At 53.6% G+C, this 21,169-nt stretch overlaps 1 protein-coding gene across 10 annotated transcripts in view; it reads left to right on the top strand.

Moving 5' to 3' along the window:
- The window catches only part of Nphp4 (nephrocystin 4), a 91,725-nt gene that overhangs the window by 40,986 nt on the left and 29,570 nt on the right, over positions 1–21,169 (top strand). For 7 of the 10 annotated variants that reach the window (XM_052718739.1, XM_052718736.1, XM_052718733.1 and 4 more), the window contains exons 10-12: positions 2,953–3,135; positions 8,412–8,532; positions 20,318–20,379. In XM_052718739.1, the coding sequence (XP_052574699.1) occupies positions 2,953–3,135; positions 8,412–8,532; positions 20,318–20,379 (366 nt within the window). Of the gene's footprint in view, positions 1–2,952; positions 3,136–8,411; positions 8,533–13,587; positions 14,143–20,317; positions 20,380–21,169 lie in introns of those variants that run through there. The other 3 variants (XM_052718743.1, XM_052718740.1, XM_052718742.1) reach the window with 3 other exon arrangements.

Genomic DNA, 21,169 nt, shown 5'->3' with positions numbered 1-21,169 from the left:
GTTTGGGATTTTTCCTTTTTCTTTAGGGGATGTATGAATTCTGATCTAAATTTGGCAGGAAAAGAAATGATAAAGTCAATATTTTTTATTTTTACTTTTGAGATAGAGTTGCCCTATATTGCCAAGGCTGTCTCCCTGTCTCTGCCTCCTGGGTAGCTGGGACTGCAGGGCTGCACTGTGGTACCAGCCAACCTTTAATCCTAACCAAAAAAAAAAAAAAAAAAAATCACAGGCAGGGGAAGCGTGATGAGTGACTGTGCTTGCTCTGTGCATGTGCTTGGCCGTGAACAGAGAGGACCGTGGACGGGCTGAGGCAGGAGCCTCTGGGCTGGATTCAGGAGACAGGTGGATGTATGGAGTTGGGCTGCCACAAGATCCCAGGTACTATGTTGGGGCTTCAGAAGTGATCAGTAGCTCACAAATCATCTCTCACTGTTAAAGCTGTTAAAGACAAAAGCGAGAAAAAGTGGGTGTTTATCTAACTGACAGATACTCCACATGGAAGAGATTTATATTGATCGAGAACCAAACAGCCATGGAGAACCGTGAAATTGGAAAATTAGATGTCAGGGTCACCTAATTTGAGAAACGAAGCCAGAAGGCGTTGCACCAATTGCATGGACACTTGGATTCCTGTTTTAGTTCTGATCCCGCCTTGAGCGCTGTGTTTACAGAAGCCGTCCAGCCGCTGCTGAGTTTAGGTGTTTTATTGGCGAGTGCTCTTACTCCTTGTGTGGTGATTGTAGTTTTGTGAGGAGTGGATTTGTCACCAATTCCAACTGACGCCCTGCACCTATCCAGCACCTTCCCAAATCTGTCCTGCCCATGCAGGGGCAGGGTGGAGGCCCGGGCAGGGTGGAGGCCGGGGCAGGGTGGAGGCCGGGGCAGGGTGGAAGCAGGCTCATCCCGGTGTGCAGAGTCTGATGCTAAAGTTTCTCACTTTATGGATTCTTTGTTTGTACTTCAGGGTTTTTTCTCACCCAGTGGCCAGGAACCCAAACCCCATTCACACTGACAGGGATGTGAACATGGCCGTACCTAGAGCTACCATCTGAAGTCTGACTCTGGGGAAGGACCAGCTCTGCCCTGCTGCTCTGCATGCTTTGAATTCCAGTTGCATAGCAAGACAGCAGTCAAGACTCCTGGTTTGGAGTTTTCTCTCATGAACATAAAGAGCGTATGGCAGGACAGAGTCTCATCACAGGAACAAGGGCTGGTCACTTTGTTGTTCTGATTGTTGGCCCTTGAACTTGGCTGTGGTTTAGTCTAGCAGAGGCCTTTTTGTGAGTGTGTGGCATCTGCCTGGGACCCTGGTGTACTCGTGTCTGGCAGTGACAGTGGCATGGACACTCCTTGTTTCTAGTCAAATGAGCAGATTTATCAGGACCTTGGCCACAGCTAGAACCCTACTGTCCTTGCTGGCTCTTGCCAAAGCTTATGCCATCTTGTCCCTTGGTGTCCTTTTCTTGTGGATGGTGCTTCATGTCTCCATCCCAGGCAGCTGTGGATTTCTGACCTCATCAAGAGAAGGAGGCCCCCTTCCAGGTTACCCAGGCTTATGTCCTCCACACCAGAATTGTGCTGACTGCCTGGGCCTGTGCCCTCAGGTACCCTTGTCTGCACCTGAGTGACCTATACCTGCTGCCGAGGGCGGTGAGCCATCTCATCTGGTGTATTCCTTCATCCACGTGTCCGGCTGGTCAGCTACCCATGAAGAGCGCCAGGAAGTGGGCAGGCTGGGTTCAGACCCCTTACCGCCTACTGCCATCAGGGTGTTGCTTTGGAGCAGGTGGTGGCTCAGACTGCGTCCCAGTGAGAAGCAGCCTGGTGGCTCCTTCCCTGGGCCTTCTAGACTAGGGTCACGGGTCACCTTGTTCTGGTGTGAGAGTTTCCTGTGGACCTCAGAGAACTTACCTTGCCAGGACCTGTCTGTCAGGGCTACTACTCAAAGTGGCCACCTTTTGATGGGTCCAGTGACATTTCTGTACCCCACAAAGACCTGGAGCTCAGCTGTAATCTTAAAAAAAAAAAAAAAGAAAAAAACCAGATGAAAGTGACATCTGTAGAATACATTGCTGAGCTGGACTCCACATCTGAATTTGTAGAGACAACTTTCTGTAAATGACAGATGGCTGTGAGCCTGGGTTTCCTCAGGCCTTGACTTTTCATCCAGCTACTCGCTGAGAAGGTGGAGGAGTAATTCCTAAAACTGAGCCGAATTGCTTTCCCGGCTCCGTAGACACTCTCCAGTCTACTGTACTCATCCTCTATTCAGCCTTTGATGAAGATGTGTACCAGTAACCCCGAGTTGACCATGCACCTCCACCCCCTCGTACACATACATATACATACACCTATATATACACACACATATATACACACACACATACCTATACCCCCACATACACATTTACACATATACAATACATACTTAGACTCTCCCCACATATACACCTTCCATAAACCCACACATATATAAGTACACAGATCCTCACATATATACACATACACATGCACATCTCCCTGACACAGATATTTGCACAGGCGCACACACACACACACACACACACACACACACACTCACACCATTATTTTGCAAAGCTTCTCTTCAGCAATGCAGGTGCCATTCTTTAATTTTTCAGATGCATTTGAGGAGAACTCGGCAAGTTCCCAAGGTTTACAGGTCTGCAGAAAGGTCCCTGAGGAGTGGAGGCGTCTTAGAGTGGCCCTTGCTGCCTTGAGCCACAGGAGGAAGCTGGTGGGGTCCTAAGACTGGTGGGTCTTAGGACAGGTTGTTCACGCCGTGGATGCTGCATCCTCTGCCTCGCTCCCTTCTTGGGTGGAGCGGGGGGGGGGGAGGCCCTGGCCCCCCGGGTTCTGTGCGACCACATCACTGATGTCCCACCCAGGTGGTTGCTGCGCTCACTCCATGACTGTGTGCTTCCATTCCAGGCGGGCTTGTCCACCTCTCTATCCAACTTGGCATGCATGCACATGGTTCGCTGGGCTGTTTGGAACCCCGAGCTGGAGGCGGCCTCAGGAAAAGTGACGCTGCCTCTTCAGGGTGGGATCCAGCACAATCCCTCACACTGTCTGGTCTATAAGGTGCCTTCAGCTAGCATGAGCTCTGAGGAGGTAAGTACTTCATAGGTGTGATTCTCAAATGCTTCTAGCAAGTTCATTTGTGTGTGTGTGTGTGTGTGTGTGTGTGTGTGTGTGATATTCGGGTGCATTCACCCATGAGAATGCATGTGGGGGCCAGCAGTTGACATTGGGTTTTTTTCAGTATTCTTCCTGATCCTATTTTTGGACACAGAATCTCACTGAAGCTGGAGCTTGCTGATTGGAGCTAGCATGCCTGGATAGTGAGCCCCTGGGATCCACCTGTCCCCCCTCTTCCCCACAGTATTGGGGTTATAGATATGGACTGCCACACTTAGCTTTATGTGAGTTCCTAGGATTGAACTCAGGTCTTCACGTTTACTCAGAAGCACTTTACCCACTGAGTCTACGTTTATTTATTCTAAAACTCCAAATGGACTAGTATGTTTCTGGTATTTCCTGAACAAACCTCTCCTGTGTCCTGGGCACGCCCTCGGTGCTTGCTGAGCCGTGGTTAGGCCAGCTAGCACCCTGTTCACATCTCCACCTCTGGATGCCTTGCTGGACTGTTTTGCACACTTGGTGAGGAGTTTCTCCTCGGCTTGGGTCCATGTTTGGTGCCTCAGAGGAGGTCTTCCTGTGGTTTTTGCCAGGAGGGTGAGTGCATGAGAGCTAGGCAGGGTTTTGGCTTCGGTCCACAGCTGGGTGTTACACTCATCACATAACCACTCCGGACCTTGCCCCTCTCAGCTGGATGTAGGGTGGCAGGTCCACTGCAGATTCTCAGATTAAAAAAGCTGCTTGGCTGTGACATTCTCTGAGCTCCAACCTGGAAAGCAAGTAAGGTCAGGAGAGGCTGCAGGATGTATGTCACCCTGGCTGCCCTGCCCTGGCTGCCCTGCCCTGGCTGCCCTGCCCAGGTGGGGGTCTTGGAAGGCAAGTGACCCAGGGCACCATGGACAGGTTTGGAACTATGGCTTGGCTCTGGCCAATGTCTGGGGTCCATCCTGGCCCTCTAGGGTATAACAGGGCACCCCACCCCCACCCCGCTCTTCCAGGTGGTGCCTAGAATGTGCCCATACCTGCCATTTCACAGTCTGTGCTGACTCCAGCTACAGCTATTATTATTATTATTATTTCCAGTGTTGTTATTTACGGTCTGGTTGATGCTTTGGGGACCTGCATCAGGGAGCAGCTGATTGTGCGGTTTCCTTGTTAAGAGCTTGTCTCTCATTATGGAACCATATTATGAAATGACAAGTACGGCCCCTTCACCTGAGAAAGAGGAAGTGAGGGTCAAGGCTCCATGCACCACATGGAAGAGCGGCACGGGGAGGGTGCCCTGTCACACCCTCGAGGGCCAGGATGGACCCAGGACATTTTAAATCACCCCCTTCCTCCCCTCCCTCTTGGTGTAGTTTCCATGTGGTTTTATGTCCCTTTGTGTGTCTCTCTGTGTGTCTCTGTCTGTCTGTCTGTCTGTCTGGTGTAAATGTTTGTCCCGTTTAGAACTTGTCTCGACACTTCATTGCTTTTCCTTTCTGAGTGTGTGAACTGTATCAGGCACACACATTTTGAAAATTTGACTTGCTTAGTGACACACGTGTCAAACATTTCCATTTTCCATGAAGAACATCACATCTGAGTTCCATTTCTCAACCCCAGAACTGCTGACGTTTCTGCCAGGTAACTTTTTGTTGGGGACCGTCCGCTCTAGAGGGCCTTCGGCTGCATCCCCATCTTCTGCCACTAGATGTCAGTAGCATCTCCAATTGTGGCAGCCCAAGGGTCTACAGACCTTGCTGCAGGCTTTTGGGGCCAGAAGTGCTGTTGTTGAGGACCAGCACCCTGAGCAGACGGGTGGGGGAGAGTGGTGAGTTGTGATGGCACAGGCCCTGTCTCCACCCCTGTCCCGGGGAAGCAGTTCGGCCTCTTCACGTTCCTGCCTGTGGCTCCAACACTGGCCAGGTGAGACCAGCTGGGATCCAGGTGCGTGCACCTGTGCCCTCTCCCTTGTTCAGTGACTGCCTTTTGAATACGCACATGGAGACTTGGAAGAATGTCCCTGAGCCCATGGCAGCTGCCAGTCAAGGAAAGTAGCAACGCTGGAATGCATTGTTTCTGGGAAGCACATTTTAGGATTCGTCCTACTGACCGTTATTTCATAGTTTGTGTGAAGTGAGGTAACATCTCATGGCTATGTTTCCTGCCTAGCTCTTGTCCTTTTCTTGTCTTTTTCCTCTGGGTGAATAATCCTTTAAAAGTATTTATACCTCCAGAAGCTTTCAGTTCCTAGTTATGATTTATAGTTATTTACCTTTGATTTTGAAATAGTATGCTTCCTGTGCTATTAGTTTATCAACTGTAGACATCATGCACTGAGTTCCTGAACTGATGGATGAGGACATTAGCCGTTTTCACACTCCTGTCCTCTTTATAAATCACCCGGCCTCAGATTCGATGCATACAGCAGGCCTGGTTGGAAAGTCGAAGGGTGCCCAGGAACTGCACAGCACTCACAGGGGAGGGGCTTGGAAGCAGATGTTGTAAGCTTAGCCCAAGCTGTAATGTGGATCTGACCTCAAACAGCAGGCCAAGGAGTTTGAGACCTGAGCTGTGTGTATGGGTTGGACACTGTCCAGTCCTAGGGCTGCCCACTGGACGAACATAAGCAGAAGATCTTAAGGGGACTGTGCAAGCTTTGAGAGGAGCTCTCGTGTGAACACCATTGCCCATAGGAACTGTGATCAGAAGCTGGGACCTGAGCCCTGATCCCACTGACACACAATATCAACTTTCTTCATGGACTGCAAAGCAGCCATAGACTCTTAATGTAAATCTTTAAAATGAGTGCAATATAATCTAAACGATTTTGTTTACCAAGAGCCGAGGTAGAGACAAGACGTTCGGTAGATAGCAACACTGAGCTGGTGCAAAGGTTGGTTATCAAAGATCTGAAAACAGCGCCGTGGAAGTGCCCAGGCACATGGGTGCCGACACCAGTGAAAAGAGAGAGAAGAGGTACAGAGGTGAGCAAGATGGAAATTTTAGAACTGAAAAACGGCCACGTTAAAATCTTCACAAGATGTGCTGTGTAGCTGGGTGCATGGCTGAAGAGCCTGTGAACCTGAAGGTCAGTCAGCGGAACTAGGACCTCCTGAGCTGCAGGAGCTGCAGGCGGCGGCAGGCTGAGCTCTGCTGCGGACCAGTGGGACAGTGCCAGAGCCCAGCACCCCATCCCAGGAGACGGGAGAGGGCCCGGTGCAGGAAACACCTCTGAAGATGTAATGACAGGAAACCTCGGGCAAGAGACACAAACCAAGATGTCCGGAAGTTCAGTAAAAGCCCAGAGATAAATGGGAAGTAACCTCACCAGACGCTGTGAACACTGAGAACTAAAAGCGAAGGAAAAGAGTTGAGAACAGAAATAGAAAAGTGGTTCCTTGCCTACAGAGAATGGTGACGAGGATGCTTGTGGGTTCCTGTCAGAAGCCATGGGGGCCAGTGGGGAAAACAAAAGATTTTGGAACCCAGAATTCTGTACCTATCAAGAGTCACCCGAAGCACAGGCATTACCTTCCCCAGTGAACTGAAGGGAATTCAGGAGCAGCCTGGGTTTCTCCAGACAGAAGGAAATGTGGAAGATGGGGGTGAAGAACAGCGGGAATGGGGGCTGAGTGGGCTTCCTGGGAGGTGGAAGCAGAAGCTGCAAGGTATCCTGTGAGGTCTTCAAGGTGTTTAGATACTGTGAAATGACAGTGTGATGTCAGGAGCCAGGATCTAGGTGAGAGCATCTGCATTCCATCCTCTAGAGGGAGTGAGATGTCAGAGATGAATTTTTGTTTAATTCGTTCAGTTGCTTACTTGAGAAAGGGTCTCACCGTGTAGCCCACACTGGCCTCAAACTGGTGGTGCCCTCCTCTCAGCCTCCCAAGTGCTGAGTTACAAGCATGTGCTCTACCCCTGGTAGAGTTTACATTTAAAACCTCAAGAAAAATCATTAACAATAAGATACCACACTAATTACAATTCATTTTGTTGTAACCAAAATACCAGACAGAAACCAGGGCGGAAAGGCTTATTGTGGCTCACAGCCTCAGAGGGACTAAGTGTGTCCTGGGAGGGAAGGCAGGTGGGCGCATGGAGGTGGGACTATAGTCCAGACTTCTCACTTAGGAGGAGAGGAGGTAGAGGGAGCCAGCCAGAGTCGGGTGCATGTGATTGGCAAAGGTGGTGGCCCCGAGTGACCCATTGGCAGCAGCCAGGCCCCACTCAGTAGAGGTCCACACGCCTTCAAGATAGCTCTGAACACGAGCCTATGGGAGACATTTCAGATTCAAACAATAACAGTTTAAACCCAGTAGGTGCTGGGGACTGAACCTGGGTCCTTTGGAAGAGCAGCCAGTGTTCTTAACCACTGAGTCATCTCTCTAGCCCCTATGGCTCAGATTTTTTTAAAATTTTATTTTAAGTTTTACAAACTGTAGTGTCTACAGAGTCACTTTCTAGCAGCCAGTTCCCAGAGAAATGAAGCCGGTTCACACAGCAATTCGCCCACCACCGTTTATGTCGCCTCTGTGCGCAGTCTGCAGACCGGCAGCTAGCCCGGTGTTCCCAGACCTCTATGCACAGTCTGCAGATCGGCAGCTAGCCCGGTGTTCCCAGACCTCTGTGCACAGTCTGCAGACCTGCAGCTAGCCTGGTGTTCCCAGCGAGTGGACAGATGGGTGGACAGTGGCACATCAGTGTGATAGAGCATGACTCAACCCTGAAAGGCACGGACTGTAGATAGTTTCACACGTGGTCAGTCTCCATGGGCATTGTGTGGATTGAGTGTGTGAGAAAGTCCCTCTCAAGGGCCGCGTGCTGCGTGATTGTGTCCACATGACACTCAGGAAGACCAGCCTGGCTATGGAGAAGCAGGCAGTGGATGCTTGGACCAGCCGAGGGAGGGATGGGGCAGGTCATGTGATTCTGCACAGGGGTTAAAACCCACAGGACTATTGTTATGCAAGTAAGTCAATATTACATGTTAATTAAAACACACACATTGTGGCCTATTAAATACCTTAAACTATATTTCCTGGGTAAATGTCATTCTCTGATAATATGGCCCCCTGGGATTTTAATGCTACAACTAATTTTCGTCTCAGAAAATTAGTTGTTTATGATCTAAGAACATGTGGCTTCCGGAGTCTTTGCTCTCTTGATTAAACTTTTTTTGAGGGGGGTCTGGGCAGTCACTGGTGAGTCACTGACGGAAGGGCCAGCGAGGGATGCCATCGTTGCTCTCGTGGGGTCAATCACAGGTGAAGCAGGTGGAGTCGGGAACCATCCAGTTCCAGTTCTCGCTGAGCTCAGACACCCCCCCAGAGCATGGCCCCAAGGCAGAGCGGCGTTCCTCCAGGAAGACACCTGCGTCCCCTTCAGGTGAGTTCCAGAGAGCTGACTCTACCCTGCAGCCTGCTTCCCTCTCTCATCAGCCCTGCGGGATAATTGCCGCAGATTGCCCTATCGAATCAATTAGCTGGTCTCCCTAAGCTGATGATGTGGCATTGGACAGTGTGATAATGTGTGGTCCAGCTGTCTGTCGCCCAGACTCCAGCCATAGATTGGTCCCAAGCAAGTGTGTGTCTGCTGGTGAAGGGTGACTTCATCAAGGGCCCGCTGGATGTGCCGGCAGCCGCCCTGGCTGCTTTTGGTCTTGTCCTTCCATTTTCACTGAAGCACTGTTGCCGTCCACTGGGTGGCTTGGGGACATCCCTTCAGGAAAGGGGTCATAATGGGATGCCAGTGGCAATGGCCTCCCACAGAGGTTCAGTCCTCGCCCTGTGAGTGACAGGTCTACAGCTGTGTGTGGGCTGAAGAACCGGTACTGTCACTGAGCTTGATGGCCCAGTGTCTTCTGTGTGGCCTGGGCCTGTGGTCAGTGCCTTTTGCTTTAGGCCTGAGTCTGGTGAAGCCAGGATGGCTTGCACAGCAAGATGCGTACGTGGGTGTTGAGTAGTTGTGGGGGTTTCTGGAGCAGATCTGTCTCCTGCCAACTGAGGGCTGTAGGGGCCCTGGACACAGGTAGATGGGGAATGAACAGCTTGCGAATCCATAGAGCAGAGCAATGTGCTCCCCTCCTCTAGTTGTGCTCCCTTGATCCAGCTGTGCTCCCCTCCTCCAGCTGTGTTCCCTTCCTCCCACTGCTCCTTCCCCCCACTGTGCTCCCACCCTCCTGCTATGCTCCCATCCTGCTGCGCTCCCACTTTCCCACTGTGCTCCTTTCCTCTGGCTGTTTCCCCTCCGGCTGTGTTCCCTTTCCCCTGCTGTGCTCTCCTTCCCCTGCTGTGCTCCCCTCCTCCTGCTGTGCTCCCCTCCTGCTGTACTCCCCTCCTCCCGCTGTGCTCCCTTCCTGTTGTACTCCTCTCCTCCTGCTGTGCTCTACTCCTCCTGCTGTGCTCTACTCCTGCTGTGCTCCCCTCCTCCCACTCTGCTCTCCTCCTCCTGCTGTGCTCTCCTCCTCCCACTCTGCTCTCCTCCTCCTGCTGTGCTCCCCTCTTGCTGCTCTGCTCCCCTCCTCCCACTGTGTTCCCCTCCCACTGTGCTCCCCTCCTCCTGCTGTGCTCTCCTGTTGTGCTCCCTTCTTCCTGCTTGCTCTCCTGCTGCTGTGCTCCCCTCCTGCTGTGCTCTCCTGCTGTGCTCCCCTCCTGCTGTGCTCTCCTGCTGTGCTCCCCTCCTCCCACTCTGCTCTCCTCCCGCTGTGCTCCCCTCCTGCTGTGCTCCCTTCCCCCTGTGCTCCTCTCCTCCTGTGCTCCCCTCCCCCCTGTGCTTCCCTCCCGCTCTGCTCCCCTCCTCCCGCTGTGCTCCCATCCTGTTGTGCTCCCACCCTCCTATTGTGCTCCCTTCTGCTGTGCTACCACAATCCCTCTGACTGCCCAACAGCAGGGGATGCCAAGTGGCCAGAGAGGACATGCTGTCCCTTCCTAGCCTCTCCCTGCCCTCCCCACCCAGCCTCTGATAATCTGGACAGTTTAGACAGGTTTTCTGTCCTGATTTGGTGCCCGAGTTCTGGCATAGGGTACTGTCTGTATGTTGAGGTTCTGTTGTGGAGTCTGGTCCTGTTGAATGTAAGTTTCTCACTGATAGGTGAGGGGCCCACTGACCCTTGACCTACAGCTTGATATGCAGACCTCCATTTCCTGGTCACTGGATTTTCTGAAATGACAAGCCCTGTTGAAGGCTCCCTCTCTGCAGAGCAGTTGAAGTTCCTAGTTTGAATTCTGTGCTTAGCAGACCGCTCAGGGTTGTTCCCGCAGTGTGTACATTAGTGGACCGTCTCATGTAAGTGGGATCTGGCTGTGCAGCATCCCCTCCACTTGGGGTGCTGCCAGAAAGTCTGCCGAATCCCTCGGGTGGTGGGCAGCAGGGTGCACTTTCTGTCAGCGTCACTCCAGAGTAAGTCCTCATTTTATGTGGAATACAGCTTACAGACTTGAGTGTTCTGTTGGCTGACCGGAATGTCTTAGTCAATTCGCTCTCAAGTTCGTCTCTTAGCTACAGAAGGGCTGCATGGGGTGGGGTGCTCCAGTGCGTCTGTAGCCATCTTGGGGTCAGGGCAGTGGGTGTGTCCATCTCTGCGCTAAGAATACCCAAAATCTTTTCTCTTTGTTTGGAAATATGAAACACTATGGTTAGTGGTGGTCACCAGCCTGTGGGTAGCCAGAGGCATGCAGGACTCACCCTGTCCCTGTAACCTTGTTCCTACCTGCCTCTCATAACCTGCACAGCTCTGCCTTCCGCTTTCTGTGGGGACTTGGGTGGTGTCTCTCCTCTGCATGTCTGATGAGCTCTGCCTGGTTTATGGATACTTGGGATTCTCTCCTGTTGGGGGTTGAGAATTTGTGAGTCTAATACGTGGTGTAAAGCTCTGAGGACAGTTTGATCATTTGGGTCTTGTTCTTCAGCTGTGTTGGATGGGGCCTGATCAGGTAGGGCTGCCTTCCCCCAGATAACCAGACTCCTCACAAGCTCTGCCTGCACTCCCCAAATGAGACGAGGTCAGCTGGCCTTAGGGGCTCCACTTTTCCCGATGGTCTTCCCTGCTGTGTCTGTCAGCTTCCAGGTGGGCCCGAGCTGGAGACTGGAAGGTACCTCTGCCATCCTAAGCTGCTTTACTCACCCAGCTGCTGCTCTGTACTTGGACATTGGCTTCCTTGGTGTCCTGTACTCGTGGCTCTGTTTTAACAAGTCCATCCGCCTTGCTGACCGTGATTACCTCTCTTTCTGACCTGAAAATCACTGGACAGTTGACATTTGGTGGCCACTCAGGACCTCTGTCTTTGTTGCCTGTTGCTTGAGGTCATCCTTGCCTCCCCTCCTTTCCACTCTTCTCTCCCCCACTCCTGCCCCCTCTAACCCCCCCTCTAGCCCCCCCTCTAACCCCCGCCCTCTCTAACTCCCTCCCCCGCTGCTGGTCTAGGGGCCATGCAAACTCCCTGGAGTCCTTCCCTGTGCCCTCCCTTTTGTGCTGACTCTTAGGTTGTGATTTCTGCCTAGAGTGTATTGTACCCACGCACTGTGTTTATTTATTTATTTATTTAGATATGTGCTACTTTTAAATCTAAAAACAATCCAGTAAAGGGCAGCCAAGGCAGTTTGGAAGAAATGAAACCTCAGTATTTTTGGTTTGCAGACTTATGCATAGAGTTACAGGCCCAAGAACAGTGTGGCGTCTACGGGGTGATGGGCATCCCTGTGCAGATAGGATGCCTGCGGTTCTTGTTGCTGCAATAACTTGGCAGACACTTGGTGACTTAAAACAGTGCATCCTTGTTATCCCACCGCTCTAGAAGTCACATCCACAGGCTGCGTGGAGAATCCATTTCCTTCCCTTCCCCCAATATCTAGTGACTGTTTGGCCCCTCATCCCCTCCTTCCTGCATCCTGGCAGTGAGCAGCGTCTCTGCTCAAGCGATGCCTCAGGGTCTGCTGACCAGCAGCTCTCACTAGCAGCTCCTGTGGATTAGGACGTGGCTGTCTTTGGGGGAGCAGTTAGTCATTGTGCTGACCACAGGGAGTCGGGACAGACCAGCCAGTAGATGGTGCTGGTACACCTGGTTGTACAGAAAATGTGAAATTCCTAGCTTCATGTCACTCAAATAAATGTTGCAAAATAACTCATGTCACGTGCGCGCGTGGGCGCACACACACACACACACACACACATACGCACATCTAGATGGATTAAAAAACAAAGCTTTAGATATGCTAGGAAAACGGAGACGATTAGTATGATGTAACGGGACAGAGTCTCTGATGGCTGCCACAACAGACAGGGCAGATGGTAACTGTGCCCTTGTTACCCTCACGATGTGCAGCCAGAGTGGCAGAATGGCCCTGGATGTTCCTAGAATTTTTATTTTCTGAGACAGGGTTTCTCTGTGGAGCGCTGGCTGTCCTGGAACTCACTCTGTAGACCAAGCTGGCCTTGAACTCAGAGATCCGCCTGCCTCTGCCTCCCGAGTGCTGGGGTTAAAGGTGTGCGCCACCACCACCCGGCAGCCTTGGCTGTTCTTGAGAACAGTTTTTATTTTGTTTTAGATTTTATTTTTATTTTTAATTGTGTGTATATGTGTGTGTCTGTGTGTGGGTGTGTGCATGTGAGTTCAGTGCCGATAGTAGCCAGAGAAGGTGTCGGGTTGTCTCCTGGAGATGGATTTGCAGGCATTTGGGGGCACTCACTGTGGGTGCTGGGAACTCAACGAGGTCCTCTACAGTAGCAGTCAATGCATGCTCTCAGCTGCTGAGCTGTCTCTGCAGCCCCTACCCCCACCACCTCCTGCCCCCCGCCGCCTCCTGCCCTCCCCCGCCACCTCCTGCCCCCCGCCGCCTCCTGCCCCCGCCCCCTCCTAACACCCCCCCCCGCCACCTCCTGCCCCCGCCACCTCCTGCCCCCGCCACCTGCCCCCCCCCGCCACCCACCTCCTGCCCCCCCCGCCACCTCCTGCCCCTGCCACCTCCTGCCCCCTCCACCTCCTGCCCCTGCCACCTTCTGCCCCCGCCGCCTCCTGCCCTTCCCCGCCACCTCCTGCCCCCGCCACCTCCTGCCCCTGCCACCTGCCCCCCCGCCACCCACCTCCTGCCCCCCCGCCACCTCCTGCCCCTGCCACCTCCTGCCCCCGCCACCTGCCCCCCCGCCACCCACCTCCTGCCCCCTGCCACCTCCTGCCCCTGCCACCTGCCCCCCCGCCACCCACCTCCTGCCCCCCCGCCACCTCCTGCCCCTGCCACCTCCTGCCCCCGCCACCTGCCCCCCCGCCACCCACCTCCTCCCCCCCCCCCGCCACCTCCTGCCCCTGCCACCTCCTGCCCCCGCCACCTGCCCCCCCGCCACCCACCTCCTCCCCCCCCCCCCCCCCGCCACCTCCTGCCCCTGCCACCTCCTGCCCCCCCCCCCCCCGCCACCTCCTGCCCCCACATTTTATATTGTGTCTGTAGATGGGAATACAGCTTAGTGGTAGAGCATGTGTGAGGCTCTAAATTGAACTCTCAGCATAACTGAGTGGATGAATGAGTGTTTCCTGTTTCCGCCCTCCACAGTACATGGCTTTTTTTCACGTGTGCTGGGGATTTGAACTCAGACCTTCATGCTTGCGCCTATCCAGTGAGTCGTCTTCACAGCCCTGTGACCTTTTAGTAGTCAAGAATTTAAAAAACACCCTCTCCTCCCCAGCCAGGGAATGGATAAATAAACGGATTTATTTGCCAGATAAATTAAAGAAAGAAGGAATCTCATTGGCTCATGTGATGGAAAAGCTCAGAGTCAGTCCTGGTGTTAGGGGTGGCGGGATCCCAGAGCCCAGCATGTTTCTGAGACCTCATCTGTCTCCTTGCCTTCACCCTGTGCTTTCCCCTCCTTCCAGCTCTGTTTCCTGCAGAACTGGCTTCTTGCCAGAAGTTTCTCCTTGCTCTGAGCTCAGGCACTCCAGGATAATCCTTGGATTTAGGAATCCCAACAGAGCGTGCGTCACTTTGTTCCAAGCGAGTTTTGAGGTAGTGATCAGCATCGTGCTGTGTTACCCACCACTGACAGAAGACTAGGGACAGGGAGTGGGGAGGCTGGAGACTGGGTGCTGGGGATGGGGGTCACTCTGGGTATGTGGTGAGGGGTGCAGGGCGGCTCCCGATAGGAAAGTCCTCAGAGAGGTTTAGGGGCTCAGGGAGAACAATTGGAAAGCGTTGGTCGCCATATGAGCCCCCATCATTGTAGTTCTGCCTAGATCCCATATCTGTGGGGGCCACACTGTGCCTCCAGTTGTCCCCTTCTCGAGCTGCTGCTGTGAGCAAAATGCAAATGAGCAAAAGCTTCCCCTGCTTGAGAAGTACAGAACCCAAGGCCAGGGGCCTGCCCTTCAGCAGCCCCTGGGTGGATGTGGCTAGGGAGGGACTGACTAATGAATGGGTGGGCTGAGGGGGGCAGGGGGAAGGGAGGACAGAGCCTGCCTGCCAGCCTCCCCTGAGTGTCTCCTCTCAGCCTGCTGGGGGTGTTTTCCTCTGGGACACATGAGCAGCAGTTTGAGTTCTGAAGAAGCAGAGCCATCGTGAACACACTCTTAGATCTTTAAAAAAGATTCACTGTCTCTGCAGAGAGGTGTCTGCTTTGGTTTCTGTAGACATCAGGAACAGCTCTGTAGTACAGTATCATAGTGACTGTGTGGCTGAGACCTGATTTTGTTTGGCTTATTTAATTTGAATTTATGACTGCACTCATGTCCCGTTGATAGAATCATTCCACTCTGCTCCTCGCTTAGAAATCATTGCCTCCCAAGACCCCAATATAAGAGACTTAAATATTCTCTAGCGTCTAACTTGCGAGGGGAACTTTGCAGACCTCATTGTCATACCAGCTTACACAGCTCTTCTGGAAACCTTAATGACATGTGGCTGTCACTTTAAGTGAGGTATTCAGGCTTTCCCGTATGGATCATCCTTTTTATTTTTCCTATAAAGTTGACAGAGAGACAGGTCTGTTTGTCACCTACGAGGGGAGAGCAAACACCGAGCCACTAGAGGGCACTCGGACTGCACTTTTGATGAAACTTGGAATTTCCTCGACCCAGTGTTTTGCTTTTGAGTGTTCTGACGGCGACAGCATTTTGGATTGTTTGCTGAGTAGATCTGAAAACAGTCCTGTAGCAGGGGTCGTCGAAAACACGCACTGCCGTGTTCCAAGGACACGTGTGGTTAGACCCTGCCATCTGCCACTGTATTGTAGCCTCCTCTGCACCGGGAGTGGTGGCCTTGTGTCTGCGGAGCCTGGTCCCCCCCAGAAGTCGGGGAGAGGCTTTTGGCCACCTGGGACACGGCAGTTTGTTGAAGACTAGACACAGGGCTGTGGTCAGGGAGCTGAGCTGACCCCCCAGCTCTGGACAGGTCACCCCATCCCACGAGGGCTGCGGTCTGAGTTCACTCAGGTGGAGACCTGTGCCCGCCCACCCTCAGCTTCTTCCCTTTACTCTTGTTTCCTGTTTTCCCGCCCCTGTGATCAAAGCCTCGGGAAGGCTGGCTTACCCGCAGATAGTGAGGGCTAAAGGCCTTTCGGGTGGGTTGCCTTGTGAATCTCTGGCACCCGGAGCCCGTTAGTACGGATTCATCTTTTATCCCCGTGGTCTGATGACAGAGGGCCACTCTTGCCACCTTCCTTTATGTCTAGTGACGTCTTTATGTCCATCTCACGAAGGCCCAGGCTCTTTCCTCCCCTCCCTCACTGTGATGGCCACACTGCCCCCCTCTCTGCCTCCTCCCTTCTCCAGCTGCTGCTTGTTGCTAGGCAACTGCCTCCTGCCACTCCTTTCTTGCTCCACCTTCAGGGCCTTTGCTCTGCCGTCTTGTGGTTGACCACAGGTGACCATGGGCTGGGCGTTCAGCGAGCCGAGTGCTTTCCTCTACCCACACCCCACCACCCCTCACCCCACATGCCTGCTGCTCCCCAGTTCCTCAGGTGCAGCCCTCCTCTCAGGAAGGAGGGCCCAAGCAGGAAAGTGCCACAGTACCATCATCCATCTCTGTTTCTGCGGATCCCTGTTGTACTGAGGATCTCCAGTGCCACCAGGTCTGGGACAGTGGTGGAGGTTGTTGTCCTGGCCTGCGTTAGCTACTTCCTTGTCTTGGCATCTTTCTGTGGCCCTCGCTTAAGTACAAGCACGTGACAAGTTGGACACGTGAATCGGAGGGAGAGGAAAGTAAAGGTGGGGAAGGTGCTGCCTGTCCTGTCTGTCCACTGTCACGTGGCCCAGACCTGAGCATGTGAGAGGCAGATGGCTCAAGAGGAGAAATGGCCGATCAGGGGCTCCCTAGGTGGTGCAGTGGTGTCAGGTCCCACTCACAAGGGGACAGTGGAAGGTTGAGGGTTGCCCGGGGTGGGCACTGCCTTGTGCCTTGGTCCCCGTCCTTGCCCATGCTTCGGAGGAGCTCCGACGGAACTGAAAGCCCAGCCAACACTCACTCTTTAGGGAGGCCAGCCAGCTGTGATAATGGACATGGATGGAGAGTGCTCCTCTGCTGCGTCTGTAGTACCGTTACTCAGAGTGACAGTGTCCAGCGTTCTTGGTCAGGCTAAAATATCTGAGGTCTGGCCAGGGCTGAGGGAAGCAGCTCAGTGTGTCCCAGGGAAGTGTCTCCCTATGGCCACACTAGCATGCTTTGGAGAACGGCCTCTCTCCCTAGTGTGCACAGAAGTCAGAGGCCACACAGGCCTTGGGACTCTGAGTGACCCAAAGGGACCTGTGACAGTTCAGATTGGGGTCAGAGCATAAGCTCCTGCCTGGCCTTCAGGAGCCCCTGCTCAGTCAGGCAGAGGACACGTGGGCTTCTTGAGGCCAAACTGAGAGAACTGGGGTGGATAGTGGATGTTTTATGGACAGCAGTTCTTGGTGCTTGGAGACTGGTTGAGAGTTAAGAGTGTCAGGAGCAGTTAGACGGTGCTCAGGCAGGATGCAGAGCCTGCTGTGACTGGGGAGCCTTTTTCCTAGTCTCTGGCAATTGGCCAGCAGCCTCAGCTGGCGTCTCGGGACCCACTGACTTAGCCTCTTTCCTCTGTACGCTGAGGTTGTGTGCCACTGAGCTGCACTGGCTGCATGGCTCCTGGGCTCCTTTGACCCAAGAGAAACCATGGTCTCTGGATCTCCATGCTCTCCTTAATGGCCAGGCCACTTCTTAAACCCAGAGGCCCAGGCCCAGTTAAACGCTCTCTCAAGCCTCCGGAATGGAGTCCAGCCTTCGCGGCCACATTCTGGGGAGAAGCAGCAGCAGTCAGTAGTTACCAGCTGCCTGTGGATCCCTCTGTGCCAGCCTGTGCTGATGGCTGTCATTAGTGCCACCCGAAGGGCCTTCTGGCTGTGGCAGGGCCACCATGGTAGATCTGATGAGTAGCACCTAGCTATAATTAAAGCCTTATTCAGCCGGCGGTAACATGGGAACTCACACTAGCAGATGGGTGCAGTGGCGGGCTAAATGCCTTGCAGCTCACCCTGTTGAGGGAGCCATCGAGCTTGGAGCAGGCCAGCCTGCCACACGTGGTTGCTCCCCTGCCTCTGCCCTCAGGAGATGGGATCAGTAGATAGGATAGACTTGTGCCGGTGTGTCTGGTCACCGGCTCTACTCACTGTAATGCCCTTGCATGTTCAACACACCAGCTATCCTCTTTGGGCTCCTTGCTGTACACGAGCATGCTTGTATTGGTTCAGGGGCATGTGGTGTGCACTTGGACATTCTGCAGGCAGACATGGGTGCACAGACATGTTGTCCTGGGGTCTGATGTGTTGCCCAGGAGTTCCTGCCCAGTTGTGTGCCATAGCAGAAGTGGGTCTTTCCATCAGACATGCCTTTCCTGTGGGACTGTGGTGTACCCCAGGTAGGGATGAGGCACTAAGAGGGAAAGATTGGAAAACGAGCATCTCTTGGTCTGGATGTATTTCTTTCCAGCCTGTGTTTCTCTTGGGGTGTGGGTTGGGCCCTCACAGCCTGGGCTCACAGCAGGTGTCGTAAAAGGACTGCCAGAGCCTTTTAAAGGCTGTTTTAGCTCTATCAGAAGGTAAAATTGCATGGTAAGTCACAATATAAAGAATTACCTGAAGAAACATACCATACAATACCCAAATTTGAGCCTGTGGGGGAGAAGCGGTAATGGGCCCCGGTGGTGTTGCCTCCAGCTAGCAAGCTTTCCCTCGCCCGGAGGATGCACACGGGCCCGTGCCTAAGTGCTGGCTTTCTCTTAGCTAAGGATAATGGAGCCATCTCCTGCAATTTTTCCTCTTTATAAAATCAGCCCGTAGAGTTTTCCAAGTCCCCATTTAGGGTGGAACAAAGTAGGTTTTCCCCGTTTCATCTTTAGGCTGTTTTAGGAGGAGAGAGTGGCAGAAGATGGTCTGGGGACCTGGGCCAGGCACCCTGTGGCGGCCGGCTGGGTGGCAGCACCCACATTTGCCTCCAGAGAGCTGAGATCGTCCTGTGGAAACAGCCAGCTGGCCTTGTCTTCTGGCTCCCCCAAAGCAAAGCCCCTGGTTTCTCAGATCACAGGCTCCTTGGCCATGAGTGTCTGGGTCACTGGGAACCCTGTTGGTTGACAAGTTAGGAGAGAGTGTGTGGGTAGGTGGACGCTTCCCAGGTGGGCCATGACCCAGGGGGCAGCTGGGCCATGAGCTGTACCGGCCCGTCTGGGCATTTGGGTCTCCTGAGGCAGAAGCCCTTTTTGGCTGGTCCCACTTCCATTCCTGGAACTCCCTGTCATTCTGTCCCCCCATCAGTGAGATCTCACAAGGCCTCCACCAGACCCTCACGAGACCTGGGACAGGCTGTATCATCTCCTAAGGGACCCTCTGGAAAGCAGCCAGAAGAGGCTAGGCAGTATGTGGCCTGAAGGCCGTTGCAGTACGGGGCTTAAGCAGTGTGTTCTGGGTTTCCTCCGTAGTAGCGAGTGTGCTGATCTTATTTTTGTTTTGTTGCTACCCAGAATGCAACAGGAGGCCTTCTCCATGCAGGTGGCACAGAGGCAGAGACACTGGGCTGTTTTGCCCTGTGCTGTCTGCTGTGGGGTCCCCAGGGGACCTTGGGAAGTATGAGATTCATTGCTGTCAGTTGTGGGCCATGTGGAGACTTGGATAGCAGGGGCCCCATGGGAGGAAGAGAGGCCTGTGTGAATGCCTGGCATCTCTTGTCAGCCCCATGAGGGTTGGTCAAGGCCCTGGGGAGAGGGCAGGATATTTCCAGAAATCAAAGTGCAGTAGGGGATAAAGTCCCCTAGAAGTGGGCAGTGTCCCATCACTGGGGACTGCAGTGGTCCAGGCAAGGCATGGACACGAAGCTCTGCTCTCAGGGACAACTGTCAGGCCACTCCACAGGAAAATACAAGGTTCCTATAGCATTCTGGCTATACCCTCATCTCTGGGGACAGGCAGAGGTGGCCCTCCCTGTCAGATGGGCTCGAGTCTCATTGGGACAGCCCCTCTTATTGACAAGAAGTTGTAACCATGGAGGCGAAGGCCAATGGTGGCATCTGTGACGTGGCTGTAAGACGGAACTTAGCTGAGATGATCTGCATAGACCAACCTCAGCCTCACTCCTGACTTGACTGTTGTGCTACCGTAGGGCAGTGGCCTCAATAGAGGAGGTTGTCACTCTGCAGAGGCCCACTTGGGCCATTGGACACTGCCTTGGCCTCTGAAGCGTCACCGCTGTTCTCAGCCCCTTGCTCTGGGGAACCTCATGGAGGGCTGGCCTTGACTTCTGGGTAGACTTCCCAAAGGCACATCTGCATCATGAATGAGGAGAGCCTGGGGCTTGGGCTATGTTCAGGAGGTGGTGTTGGGATCACCAGGCAGCTTGCAGCCATGGTACCACTAAGTCTGGCATACCTCAGAGCTGGGCACTCCCAAGGCAGAGGGTACGGAGAAGTGTATCAGAGAGCTTGGTTATCCAGGAACCAGAGTGTTCTGTCTCACTTGGCCCACACTTAGCAAGGCAGCTTGCTGCAGAGGGGAGGAGGCAGGCAGAGTGGGTATGAGGAGGCAGCCTTGCTTCCAATCTCCAGGCTCAGAGGAGCTGTGTTGGGCAGTTTATGCAAACAGCCAGTTATAGATGTGATAGAGAAGCATAGTGGTCCCAACTGGACTGCCGTTCTGGGCTCTGGGCCCTGAAGACACTTATGCCCTGTGTGCTCCCCCTACCCCAGGCACGCCAGCACCAGCAGCCCAGGATCTTGCTGCAATCCAGGACTCTCCTGTGGGACCAGGGGTAAGTCCAGGCTCCAGAGGGCCTCTCATGTAGTCTAGAATAAGGGTCAGAGGGTTTGGGGCCTAAGAAAGGACTTCACTTGGATGCGGGGGCTGGAGGTGTCTTTGGTCCCCCTGCCCTGTCCTGCAGCCTGCCTCAGCTAGCTGACTTCCAGGTCCAGTTACCATTCTGGTGGCCTCCTGCCCAGTCAGTGATCCTGGACCTTGCCATCCACCCTTAAAATACCACGTTCTCCCAGTGGTGAGGCTTGTTGAGTCAGTGCCATTGAGTCCCTGAGACTGGGACCTGGCCGTCACCCCTCCCAGAGTGGTATAGACACCAGGCAGCAGCTGGCCCATGGACCAAGCACTTGGTGTTGGCAGATTTTGGACCACAGCCGACAGAGGCAGGACATCCAGCCACCTATCAGTCAGTATTCCCCTCCACAGCCTAGAACTTTCTGTGCAAAAAGAACAGTGCTCCCTGTCATTGACAGCTGAACAGGCTAGGGGCACGTGTCCCCCGGCCCTGGGTGGCTTTGGCTGCATGACTTACAGCATCATCCTGAAAATCAAATTTTAGGGAAGCCAGATCCAAGGTGCAGTTTGTGGGCCGCTTCCTGCCTTCTGCTGGCGTAGCAGTCTGAGGGGGGCTGAATGGACCCTAGAGACCCTTCCCATGTCCCAGGGATACTGTGTGGTGCACACTGCTCCTGCCCTCATCGTGCTGAGCCCTCCTGTGGGCTAGCTGTCCTTGCTGGTAGCCATCATCCCACAGCAGTGTGCACTGGAAACAGACTCCTGCTGTGACT

This window comes from Peromyscus californicus, unplaced genomic scaffold, assembly GCF_007827085.1.
Source record: "Peromyscus californicus insignis strain IS unplaced genomic scaffold, ASM782708v3 Scaffold_5__1_contigs__length_169319896, whole genome shotgun sequence".
NCBI lineage: Eukaryota > Metazoa > Chordata > Mammalia > Rodentia > Cricetidae > Peromyscus > Peromyscus californicus.
This window is presented reverse-complemented; position numbering and strand designations above follow the sequence as displayed.